The following is a 13,713-nucleotide window of genomic DNA, read 5'->3' as shown; positions in this document are numbered from 1 at the left end:
CTTGTTCTTTTTTTTTTTGAGGTGATTTTTTTGTGTCTTGTCATTTTGTCCAGAGGAGAATAGATGAATGAGAGAACAAAATGCTAACAGGGTAACTATGACCCCAGAAAAATACACACTAAACAAATCAGAAGAGACCTGAAACCAGGGGAAAAGGAAGGGAAAGAAGGAAAAAAGAAAAAGGAAAAGAAAATGATCAAATATGATCAGGCTGGTGAATAGATCAGTGCCACACACTAGATTTTGGGCGTATTTTGGTCTGTTAGAAGAAACTGCCTCCCAAAATTTTAAAGAAAGAAAAGCTTACATATGTACAAAAATAAGGGTAAATACGATGGAGGGATGGAATATGACTGTAAAGATGAAAATTATAAAAGATTTTATAAAAGGAATTGATAAGAAGTTGGTTGAAAAAAGAAAGAAGAGAAATTAAAAAAAAAAAGGGAGAGTGCGATCAGGCAGGAGACTAGAACAAAGCCATACACTAGAGATTTAGGGTATATTTTGGGTGTCAGAAGAAACTGTATCCCAAAAATTTTAAAGAGAGAACAACTTATATATATACACCAAAAATAAGGTTAACTACTACGAAGGGATAGAATATGACTCTAAAAATGAAAAATAAAAAAGATTAAAAAAAAGGGATTGATAAGATGTTGGTTGAAAAAGGGAAAAAGAAAAAGAAAAAAAAGAAAAAGAAAAGAAAACTAAAAAATTAACTTTGAAAGACTAAAGAATCAGGGGGAAAAAGCCATGAATTCTATGTGCAGTATTCCCCTAGCGCTGGTGTTCTGCCGTTCTCATTGACGGTAAACTTGGTCTTGGCGGGCTGTTCTTGCTGATCTTCTGGGGGAGGGGCCTGTTGCCATGGTTCCCAAATGTCTTTGCCGGAGGCGGAATTGCCCCGCCCTTGCCCTGTCTGGGCTAAGTAATCTGCTCGGGTTTGCTCTCAGGAGCTTTTGTTCCCTGCAAGCTTTCCGTTGGGCTTTGGAGGAGGAGAGTGAAAATGGTGGCCTCTCAATCTCCGCCCTGGAGGAGCCGAGAACTCGGGGCCCACTCCTCAGTGAGCCCCCAGAGAAAAGCAGTCAGTCACTCCCGTCTCCCCGGTCTCCAGCAGCACTCCGTGCTCACCTGGCCTGTGACCGCGCATTTCTATCTCTGGCACCCGACCCCGTGTGGAGTCTCCAAACCCAGCAGATCCCTGTGGTGCGCTCCCGCACCTCTCCCCCCGGGGGAGGAAGGTGAGTCTCCCCGGATCTGCTGCTTGTTGGGTCCCTGCTGGAGGAGCAGTGGCCCGACTGTGCCGCGGATCACGGTCTATGGCAACCCTGAGCTGAGAGCCCGCGCCTCGGCTCCGTCTCTGCAGCCGGCTTCCCCGCTCCGATACCTGGGAGCTCTGCCGCACTTGGGCAACCCCGTCTTTCTGTGACCCCGAGGGTCCTGAGACCACACTGTCCCACGAGGGTTCCACCCCCTGCTTAGCCACTGGAGCGATGTCCCTCAGCGGAGCAGACTTCTAAAAGTTCCGATTTTATGCTCCGTGGTTCTATCACTTGCCAGAAGCGGCCGGCGGAGGCCCCCTCCCCCGCCGTCTATCCTCCCGAATATCGCCTCGGATTCACTTCTCCGCATGACCTACCTTCCAGAAAGTGGTCGCTTTTCTGTTCAGAGTTGCTGCTATTCTTTTCTTCGATCTCCTGTTGAGTTTGTAGGTGTTCAGAATGGTTTGATCCCTATCCAGCTGAATTCCTGGGACCAGACGAAATCCAGGTCTCCTACTCCTCCGCCCATCTTGCTCCTCCCCTCACATTTTGTTTTTATCTCCATTAAGATCTATTAGCTAAATCAAGCTTTCTAATGTGGTCACTAACTCAGTCCAGGTTTTCCCCCAGACTCTGCCCTGCCATGGATGGCTTAAAATAAATCTAAGAATGTGGTTTCTTTTCCCCTTAGAAATGCTGTGGTCATCTACAGCCGTACCACCCTGAACGTGCCCGATCTCGTCTGATCTCGGAAGCTAAGCAGGATCGGGCCTAGTTAGTACTCGGATGGGAGAAATGCTGTGGTCATTTCTAGCAGGAGTAAAGTAGGTATTTTTAGGTGCAGATAATGCTGTTATTAATGACTGAGAATTGAGTTTTTATAGTTAGCAGACTCCTTATCAAGAAGCCTGGTCCTTTTCCATAATTTGGTGTTCTGCTTGGTCCTTTCAGGACTAGTCTTTATTGGAGTGTTCCACTACAGTAATCCCTGTGCTGGTTTGCATGCAGTTTGGGATGCAAATGTAGCCTCTTCCCTAGAGTACCTTGGTAATTTTGTTTATTTTTATCATTAATTGTGCATTTTTTCAAAATAAAATATATATATATTTAAAGCTGTGACAGTACTTATTTGTTGAATTTGTAACTTTTTCAACCTATACAAACAAATTTTATATATTCCAGGAGTAATTTTTACCTTTATAAAAGAGAATATGGCTAATTTCCCATATTAGTAGTGAATTCATTTCCACATTTTAAGAAATCCACTCACTCCTTTGGAGTATGAGTTGTTTTAGTCATCTTCTGTTTGTTTTTTTCCTTTTAAAAAATCATCCAAAAGAATGTCTTTGGTGGGGCTTACTTTGTAAGACTGCTGTAGTCCTTTCCTACTGTAACTGACTTAAGTTCCTGGGTTAGGGTGCTGGACACATATTTGGAAGTGAAATCAATCTAACAGAGATTCTTAAATTCAAGCCAGTTGATGGGCTTTACAAAGTCTATGGCTCCCTGAAACCACAAAGGAAAACATCAGTAATGTGGATTATTTTGATAGGATCCATAGCTTTTATTGGATTCTCAAAGAGCCGGTTCAGAGCTCCTTTACAAAATTTAGGGAGTGACTCTGAGTCTCATTCACTCTAATTTCATCGATGTCTTTAGTTCTTTATGGATTCTCTCGGAACTGATGTATCATTAGAAAAGCACCATCTTTGATATACCTCTAACGAATGCCTTCTTTTACATTTGTGACTATATAGGCATTAACCGGGGTGCCTGGGTGGCTCAGGTGGTTAAGTGACTGCCTTCGGCTCAGGTCATGATCCTGGAGTCCTGGGATCAAGCCCCACATCGGGCTCCCTGCTCAGCAGGGAGTCTGCTTCTCCCTCTGACCCTCTTCCCTCTTGTGCTATCTCTCATTCTCTCTCACTCAAATAAATAAATAAAATTTAAAAAATATATATATAGGCATTAACCTCTTTTGCATGGTGCAAGTGTGTTTTAAGATTTTTTGAAATTTGATGGACGGAGAAGAATTTGGAGAAGTGCATGCTGACATTGCATATTTGTTTTTGCTTTCCATCTTCCAGTTAATAAGTGGTGATGGTAGAAAACAATCTGAAATAAGTAATATGGTGACAGAATAACTTGAAAGCTTAAGTAGATAGTGTCATTGAGATGGAAATGGGCATGATGAATGGCTCTTAGGAGACAGAAATGGCTATAGATTGAGAATTGAAAATGCAATCTTAAAGCCATTTTATTAGTATAAAAAGAAAATGTAAGCATTTCCATCTTAATATCTGTTCTTTTTTAATTATTTTTTTAATTTTTTTATTATTTTTTAGTTTTTTAATTTTTTTATTTTTTATTTTTTATTATTTTTTATTTTTTTAATTTTTTAAATTTTTTAATTATTTTTTTAATATCTGCTCTAAGTATTATTTAAATCTACCATAATTTCTGAAATTAATAGATTCCATTAAAATTATGATCTTTAGTAGATTTAAAGGATAGAAATCAAACCTCAATAAAGTAGAAAAGAGGATCTGGTAGAATAGAAAGAGCTCTGGCTGCCGCTGGGAGCTGTACAGTTCGCAGTTCCCTCACTTGTAAAATAGTGATCGCTAAGGTCCACTGCAGTTCCAAACTTTCTTTGCTTAAGTGACAGGACAAATTAAATTTCTACTGTCCTTTCAGCTACCTGAAGTGAAATAAGGGATTATCACTTAATGTTCATGGTCGCAAGAAGGACCTGATACTATTTGTTTTGCAGTAGTATAGTCCGCTGAATAGCAAGCCACCTAAAGATAGCACTTAAAGATGCTAGTCCTTGGAACCTGTAAATGTGATAAAGGATTTTGAGATGGGGAGATTTCCTGGATGAGGTGGGTAAACTCTAAATGCCATCATAGTGTCCTTGTAGGAGAAAGGCAGAGAGAGATTTGGCACAGACAGAAAAGAAGACAATATGACGATGGAGACAGAGATTGGAATGATGTAGTCACAAGACAAGGAATGCTGGCAGCTACCAGAAGCCGGAAGGGAGAAGGAACGGATTCTCTCCTAGAGCCTCCGGAGGGAGCTTGGCCCTGCTGACATCTTGATTTTAACCCAGTGATAAGTGATTTCAGACTTCCAGCTTCCAGAATACCGAGGAGATAAATTACCGTTGTTGGAAGCTACTTAGGTTGTGGTACTTTGTTGCGTAGCCAGAGGATAGTAACAGAAGGGATTCACACACACTCATATGCAGACATCCAGGCATTATGATTGTGGACCTAATTACATGGGGGAAGATAAGATGCACATTAACTGCATCTCTGTGTTTTCTGTTTAGAGTTATACTAGTCCCAGGTTGAGAGAGAATTATTAAATATATGTTTCCAGATGTGTGTCTTGTGATTTCAGAAGTACCAGGGAAGTGCCTCTCCCAAATATCTCCCTCCACTGATGCCTAAAATCCCTTTCTTAGGACACACACCTTTTGCAGTCTCAAAATGGAAAAACTAAGTATCGACGTATTTGTTCCCCATCACTTCCTTTTCAGGAACATGAATTGAGGAGTACCAAACAGGGGCTTCAGTTGCCTCACCTTTGTGTCTACATTACCCTCTTATTCAATTCCTCTCCCTCATTAACCCCCTTGGTCCTTGAGGACGGGAATTCCAAGGAGGCTGAGTGCAGGGCAGTAGGCACAAATCGGGTTCAGGAGAAGAGACAGTGTTTAGAGCAGAAGGACCACTGCGCAGTGAGCCACGGGCGAAGCCTGGGTGTGGGCCTTAGGTCCACACTCCTGTCCCCACTTCAAGGCAGAGGCAGTACAGCTGTGCAGATCGGAGCTGGTGTTCCGGTTGGTTCCATGCTTCCCTAACTATGTGATCTTGGATTGGTTGTGTATGCTTCCCACAACTTTTGTTTTCTTATCTGAAAAGTGAGGCTAACACTACTTTCATAGGACTGTGGTCTACATTCTAGAGAATTAGAGATTTTTCCACTTTCTAGGGAAGACCATGCATTACTTTACTTATCTCCATGAATTAGGAATTGCTGTATTCCAAAAAAAAAGAAAAAAGAAAAAAAAAGATAATCAAAAGGGTTTCATTCTCATCCTTCCTTATCAAATGTGGTGCTGGTGTCCAATTACCCACACTGCTTCTGACCCCTTCCCAGAGGGTCCCTTTTGTTGGGTCTTAGAGTCAGGGTGCCTCATTTGGCAATAGGGCAGATGACACAGGGGTTTCCTGAATACCAGCTGAGCCTCTGCCAGCCTTCATGATAACCATTGATTGGGGCGGAGGGGAATGTGGTGATAGGAAGAGCAGATGTGTTCCAACCCCTCTGTCAATTTTCTTAGGGCAGAAATCAGGGCTCATGATGACATCTGATGACTGCATTCTTACTCATTAGGAGCAAGTTATTCTCTATATTACCGCTTGTTAGCTATTGCTGCACTAACAAATTACCAAGCAAAACTTCGCAGCTTAAAATAACAAGCATTTATTATTTCACACAGTTTCCAAGGATCAGGAATTTGGGAGCCACTTAGATAAATAGTTCTGGCCTTGGGTCTCTCATAAGGTTTCAATCAAGTAGTCAGCCAGGTCTGTAGTCATCTGAACTCTCAGCTGGGGCTAAAAGGTCCCCTACAAGCTCACCCATGTGGCTGTTAGCAGATTTCCTCACCACAAGGGCCTCTTTATTAAGGCTGCTCAATGACATGGTGGCTGGCTTCCCTCACAGCAAGTAATGGAGGGCAGAGGAGAGAGAGAGAGAAAGCAGGCTGTGGAAGCCACAATGCTTGTTATGATCTAGCCTCAGAAGTTGTGCATTGACACTTCTACTTTATTCCATTTATTAGAACCCAGTCACTGAGTCCAGCCCACACAAAAAAGGAGGGAGATTAGGCTCACTTCTTAAAGGGAGGCATATCAAAGAATTTGTGGGCGTATTTTTTATTTTTATTTAATTTTTAAATTCTTTGTTTTTTTTAAAAAAATTTCAGCTTTATTGAGGTATGATTGACACATAAAACTGTAAGATATTTAAAGTATACATTGTGGTGATTTGATACACATATACATTGTGAAAGGGGTCTCCCCATCTAGTTAACACATCCATCACCTCACATATTGATCTTTTTTTCCTCTGGTGAAAACACTTAAGTTCTACTCTCTTAACATATATCAGTTACACAATACAATGTTACCAACTACAGTCACTGTGTTTTACATCAGATCCTCAGGTGTCATTCATCTTATAGCTGAATGTTTGTACCCTTTGACCGACATCTCCCCAACTCCCCCACCTCCAGCCTCTGGCAACCACTCTTCTATCTGGTTCTATAAGTTTGATTTTTTTTTTTTTTTTTTTTTTAGATTCCACATATACGTGACATCATACAGCATTTGTCTTTCTCAGTTTGACTTATCTCATTTAGCATACATAATACTCTCAACATGTCTATCTGTGTGGTCACAAATGGGAGATTTCCTTCTTCTCATGGCTAATATTCCATTGTGTGTGTGTATGTGTATATTAGAACTTCTTTATCCGTTCATCCCTTGATGGACACTTATGTGGGAATATTTTTTAAACCACCACAACTGCAGAAAATAAAAATGTAAGCAAGCACGATTTCTAAACAAAAGGTGGGGGATTTGCAGCATGTTTTCCACGTGGCAGAGATGCAACCTATTTCTTAGAAGAAGCACATAGACCTTAGTGACCCTCGCTTAACAATACTGATAGATGATAGCCAAGAACTATTAGTCTTATCTGCTTTCCGAGAAAACAGTTGCATATCCCACGTGGGAATCTTTTTCAAGGGTCTCCCATAACAGATTGTTGTAGGGATTAGCTGGGATGATGGATGTAGTGCCAGAACCCTAAAAAGTGTTCACTGAATGGTAGCTGTTATTATCTTCTCACCAAACCTTATTGACTCCACCTCTGAAATCTTGGACATCTCTTCATCTTACCTACTAACCCACTTGTCCTTGACTTCATCTGAACTACCACAGACGATCCTTCCTTCCCTCCTGTCCTTGGCCTCCTCTACATCCTCTTTGCTTTACAGGAGAGGTCAATTTTACTTTAAATCCTAATTATAGCTTAGGTTTTATAGAAGCTCCATTTATTCACTGAACTTGACACCACTCAGTGAAACTCTGAGCCAATTTGACTGAGGGTGTGGGAAGTAGTTAAGGAGAAAACACGGAAAAATATTATTTAGCCATTGTGGAAATTTTTAATTGTTCTGGCATGGTTTTATGCAGAATGGAGAGAGGGCAACTGATGTTAAAAATGAGCTTCCCTCTCAACTTTAAAAAGACACCATTTTCTGGCTCGATGAAACATTGTCATTCCATCTGTGGTAATGTTTTCATGGGTCATTGAGTTTGTAGTTCACCGTCTAGTTCTGAGTCTAGCAGTGACATCTGCTTGAGTATTCTATCAATTAAATTGATGATTTCCTTCCCTGCAAGAATTTTTAAGGTTTAGTCGGAACTCCTGGGTGATTTGTTGGGTTCATATCATAACAGAGGTAATATAGCTCTTTAATGTGCATGCATTTGGATGATAGAATTTTGTGTAAATGTTGAGTGTCAAGATTCTTTGTTGGTGTATTTTTCTGTGTATGACATACACAGAATGTTTTGTTAGTGAGATAAAACATCGGTTGGCCTTCAAGGAACCATTGCTCCTTTAACTCAAATCCCTTTCTGCTGGCCGGCTTCTTGACTGCTTCTCTAAGGGATTAAAGATTACTAGCTGCCAACCCAGGCTCTTCCAAATCCATAGGTCTTCCTTCCTGGGTCATGCCATGATTTCTGCTGTGCTGTATTTCAACCTTTATCTTCTCTTGAATTTATGGTGACCTACTTTAAAAATGCATGTCACCAATAATTGCAGAGTATTCTTCTATGCCAAACAGAGGCAGTTGGCCCTGTAGTTAACAGCACAGTCTCTGCAACCATTAAATGGCTCTACCTAATGCTTAAGTGTCAAAACATCGTAATGCTACCCCCTAGCCATGATGTCTTGGGCAATATAACTTCTTTGTCTCTTGATCTCCTCATCTTAAAATTAAAGATGATAATCACCATAGGTTTACTTTAACGTTTGAATAGTTAATATATATGAAACACTTAAAACAGTCCCAGGCACACTGAATACTATGTAAGGTGCTATTATCACTATCATCTAAAGGATATGGATCATGATGACTGTGGACTCTGGTGGATTCAAGAGAATGTTTATTAAGTAGACTCTTATAAATGATCATTTTTATTTGTTATATCCAAATTAATTTTGGCAAACTAAACTGTGGAAATGGCACTAGTCTAGAGAGAAGCTTTAAATTCTATTACAAAGAAGGTCCTGCTCTGATTTTTAATTACAGAACAGGGACATAAGATTGTCTGCTGTGATGTGAAGGTTTATAGAAAACTAGAAAAGTAGTTCACTATTCTTTGGGGTAACAGTCTGAACCGGAATAACCTTATTCGAATGCTGCTTCTTCTGCAAACAGAGGATTCAAATGCCCCCACTTTGGACGAGCAGACTTTACTGGGCAGAATTTGTGCCACACCAGTTTGTAGTTGGTTGGCTTCTCTTTTGTATCTGCTTCTCCACTCCATGTATTGTCGCCTTTCGCTTCAGCACCACTGTCCAGCCCAGTGACCTGTGGCTACGGTAAGGGGACTTCATTCCCCTGCAATACCTATTCAATATGATGCTTGCAGCTGGTGTGAGAAAAGACTGGTTGGGAGAATTTTCCTTAAAATGTGACTTGATTATGTGAGACCACTGAAGGATTATTGAACTTCTCTTCAGTCTATTCAGTATATTATAATCCCCTATATTCCAGAAACACAGTATGTAGCTCCAAAGATACCAGCACAAGCTAACCTAGTTTTTTTCTGCCTATTAACAAAAAGGACACACTTTCTCCCCAAAGGTGTGCCCATCTGGAAGCTATACCTAGATACAGCATCTAATCTGCAGAAATGAGATTATGGGACCACATCAAAACCTGCTTGCTAGTTTGAGTCCACCATATCCAAGTCAGGAGGTATTCTAGCAGTGTGAACCTATTTTTAGTCTTGTTCTATTGTGATCTCATCCTGATTGCCTGCTTACTTTCATGATATCTGCTTACTAGATGATAAAAGTTAGTTATCACCAATAATTAATTATACCAGTGGCCCCAACTTGGCTGTGTATCAGAAAATATGGGAAGCTTAAAAAATTAGAATCCAAGATGCACAGCAGACCTGTTTCAATATTCAGAGCTAGGATTCAGCAAGTTGTATGGTTAACAAACAGCTCAGGTAACTTCTCTAGAGCCATTTTATGAACTGGTTTGGGGAACAGCTGCCTTAAAAATTTATAGAAGCAAATTAAAATTTTAAAGTATCAAAACTGTACTAACAACCATCTTTAAAAAAAAAACAATACAAAGAAAAGAAATAATGACTTCAGTCTTCAGAGATTTCATTGGTTACCCAGGAAAAATATACTAGCCTTTACTCTGTTCATAATCACAAGACTATGGTTGATTTTTATGACTTCTACCAATTTAATGTCTGTGCCTTCAGCCAAATTGCCTTTCCTGGCAGGATAATTCCAACTTTTATTGCCCCATTACTATCACTCCTGATTAGCCAATGCAGATGCAGAAGCTGAAGCCAAGGTCATATCACTGGTAAATGATGCGGGTGGACTAATAACTCAACCATTGGCCCTCATGCCAGATCCTGAACCAGCTAACTCTGCTGGTTGGACATGCAGATGTGTCTAAGGGAGCTAAGACACAAAACTTCCAGGCATGCAGTCTGAACTCTTTTACCAAGGTTACCTTTGTCAAACAAAGTATGACAACATGTATCACTTCTCTTTGGCTCCCATGTGTCAAGGTGGAATTCAAGAGAAATTCAGATTTGGCACCCTTTGGTGGCAATTTTAGGAATATGCTAAAGATATCCACAAAGGGAGAGTACTATACGTTCTTATGGAATATCTTATTCCATATTTGCCCCTGTGCATAAAGGAACTCTGTGAAGTCATGGATTCTTCATAGTTGGGGTCCAGAGCTAAGAACTACTGACTTTAAACGGCAGAAAATCAATCCATTTTGAAGAATGGCTGTTGGTAATACACAGATTTCAAATAACCTCATTAGAGAGTAATTGTGAGTCATGTGGGTTTCCAAACCTGGTTTTAAGACTTTGAAACAAAGACAAACCAATTGGCACTTGGGCAAGGGGTCTTTTATTTTATTTACTTCAAATTGGAGCTAATGACCTGGAAAATTTAAATGAATCTAAGAGGTTTCTTGAACTATGGTCAGGCCCATTTGGAGAAATGTTATGTATCTCTCTGTAAATGGGCATATTACTCTCTGTAAATTACATATGGTTTAAGTTCCCAGGGTGGGAACAGGAAAAAAGGTGGCCAGACAGGAAGCACATGTAAATTTTGTGGGTGAGACTCAGGTTAGTTCCAGCTTACTGAGATTGACTATAAAGAGGAAGGGACTTCTTTTTCAGATGCTAAGGTTGCTCTGGACTTACAGAATAACTGGTTCCAAAACATAGGACATAAACTCCCCTCTCTTTAAGATAAAAGCCTTCTATACTTCAGAGCCAAGACCCATTTCCCACGGGTAAAGTAATTTTGGTAGGAAAGTGAAATGATGTGCTGTCTGGCTGGTCTGAGCTAACCCCAGGGAGGCTTTGTTGCTTTGGAAGAGTTGCTCACTGAGACCACTTCCAGGGATTCCTTTATTCATGTGAAAACTGAAAAGTACCTTTCTCCCCAGAGGACCAGCCCCTGATGCCTTCTTAGTATTTGCATATGGCTTTGAGGGCAGGACAGAACAATCTTCTTCACTGTGTCCCTGGAGGCTTGCACAGTGCCCAGGATATAATTCCCAATCTACTGAGATCCCCCCACCAAGGAACTCAACTCTTGACCAGTTCTCACTACTGTTTCTTATCCTTTTCCCATTGACTATGACCTCTGAAATTCAGAAGAAAGACTGTTGTGAAACCACACACGTGGGTGTCAGCCCTCCTCTTACTTTTTACACAAGAGATCGAACACATGTATCACATGGATCACCGGATGGCCGGCGACTCACCGGGGGGAAAGGCTGACCGGTGGGGCTAGGTGATATTACCACGTGAATGGGCTTGTCCATGAAGGAGGGTTCCAAGCGATGAGGTCGCAGCACAGCGTCTTCACCTTCCCTGAGAGCTGCTAGAGCCGTCACTCATCAGAGGAGGAGGGGACGGGCTCCTTCTTGCAGGTACTGTGCTTGGCTCGGTGCCGCTGGAGGTGATTGGACCTGGTGAAGGCCTGGCCGCAGTCCTCGCACTGGTAGGGCCTCTCCCCGTTGTGCACCCGGATGTGCTGGGCCAGCTCCGACGCGATTCGGAAGGCCCTGCCGCACTCCGCGCAGAGGAAGCCCTTCTCCCCGGAGTGGATCTGCTGGTGCCGCTTCAGGGTGGAGGAGCGGGCAAAGGCCTGGCCACACTGGGCGCAAGGGAAGGGCCTCTCCCCCGTGTGGATGCGCTGGTGGCGCACGAGGCGCGAGGGCTGCGCGAAGGCCACGCCGCAGTCGGCGCACTTGAAGGGCCTCTGGCCGGTGTGCAGCGTCTGGTGCTCGATCAGGTTGGAGGATTTGGTGAAGCACTTGCCGCAGGTGGGGCAGGGGAAGGGCCGCTCGCCCGAATGCACACGCTGGTGCTCCATCATTCGGCTGGCCACGGCGAACTCCCTGTCGCAAGCGGGGCAGCGGAAGGGCTTCTCGCCCAGGTGCGTGCGCTGGTGGCGCAGCAGCGACAGCGGCTTGTTGAAGGTCAGACCGCACTCGGCGCACGGGAAGGGCTTGTTGTTGCTGTGCATGTTGCGCTGGTGTTTGCGCAGGTCGGAGGAGCGCACGAAGGCCTTCCCGCAGTCCGGGCACGGGTAGGGTTTCTCGCCGGTGTGGGTGCGGATGTGCTTGCGGTGGTCCGAGGACCAAGTGTAGGCCTTGTCGCAGAAGGGGCACTGGTAGGGCCGCTCGCCCGTGTGCAGCCGCCGGTGCTGCTGGAGCGTGCCCCGGTGGGAGTAGGCCTTCCCGCACAGCTCACAAGCGTAAGGCTTGGTGCCCCGCGGCTGCGAGGGACTCAGAGGGTTGCTGGGTTTCTGGAAGGCCCTTCCTCCCCGTAGGCACTTGTAGGGATGCGCCTCCTCTTGCCCACCCTCGCGCGCACCCTCCGGCTTCTGGCCCTTCCTGCCGGCCCGCGCTTTGGCCAGCACCGCTGCGGCCAGGCTGGCTGGGGGCGCAGACCCCTGGGCCGGGGTGCACGTCTCCTGCGTGGGGAGGTCCCAGCTGCCCCCGGGCTTGGGGAAACACATGAGAGAGGAGTTGTCTGGGGACGTGTCTACACCTCTCTGTGCACAGAAATCTCTTCCCGTCTCAGGGAAGCTGGACGGGACCCCCAAGGCAGCGGCCAGGTTTGCCCTGGAGTCTCCATCATCTTCGGCAGGTAGTGATTCCCTAAGCGGTTGCGTCCGACCTAACAACTTGTGTGAGAGGTCGCCAGGGAGGGTCCCCGGAGCTGTGCCTGGTCCAGGGGAGTCCTGGGTCTGGGTGATCTTGGACTCATCTCTTCCCCAGCTGGCCTTCATCCCAGGCATCACCGTCGGTTCCTTCCCCACGCCGCCGGCACTAAAGGAGCTGGCGAATTTCTCTTCCTCGCTGGGCGGATGATGCCATGGCAAGTCAGGACTGTCTTCAGTCACCTGGGAGCTGCTTCTTGGACAGGCCTGGGTATCAGGGTCCCCAGTGCTCCCTTTGTCTCCTGCCTCCCCACCATCTTCATCCTCTCTCTCGAAGCTCATGCTCAGGATCTGGGGGTCATGAGCTTCCTCGCTCAAGCTGCAGAGGGGAGACACCTTGCCCCACCTTTCCTGGAGGTCCACCTGTGTCATGACTTTCAGGTACTTCTATTCCTGCTCCTCCTAGACAGAATCTTTGCTTGGCTCAGGATACCTGCACAAAGGAAGGTATTTTTTTGTTTGTTTAATATATATCTTTTGTTTTTATGGATTCTTACAGAAACTTTTTTATTATTGAATTATAGTTGGCATACAATGTTATATTTACGTATTTTTAGTTTAGGTAAATCATACACACATGTATGTATATACGTATACACACATTTATCGTGTGTTTCTTTCTTTCTTTCCTTTTTTTTTTTTTACAAAGATAGTGTTTTCACTTACCTTCAGTTTAAATGTTTAACTTTTCCCCAAGTGTGCCATATTTATCCCACGGTATTTCTGGCAAACCCCACAGGTCCCCAGCTGTGCATGTACCCTGATTTGAGAAGCGTAGACTTAGGGTTTGACAGCAAGGCATGAGACAAGGAAGCCATTGAGTTTTATTTTCTACGTGATT

General features: G+C 43.7%; 1 protein-coding gene across 1 annotated transcript; it reads right to left on the bottom strand.

The window, feature by feature from the left end:
* Positions 1-11,534: 11,534 nt before the first annotated feature.
* On the bottom strand, positions 11,535-13,244 carry ZNF648 (zinc finger protein 648). Its single transcript, XM_078076871.1, has one exon. The coding sequence runs from the start codon at positions 13,242-13,244 to the stop codon at positions 11,535-11,537; it is 1,710 nt and encodes a 569-aa protein (XP_077932997.1).
* Between the last annotated feature and the right edge of the window lie 469 nt (positions 13,245-13,713).

The sequence above is a fragment of the Halichoerus grypus genome, chromosome 7 (genome assembly GCF_964656455.1).
Source record: "Halichoerus grypus chromosome 7, mHalGry1.hap1.1, whole genome shotgun sequence".
NCBI classification, from domain to species: Eukaryota; Metazoa; Chordata; class Mammalia; order Carnivora; family Phocidae; genus Halichoerus; species Halichoerus grypus.
The sequence above is the reverse complement of the archived record's forward strand: the minus strand, read 5'-3'. Positions and strand labels throughout refer to the sequence as shown.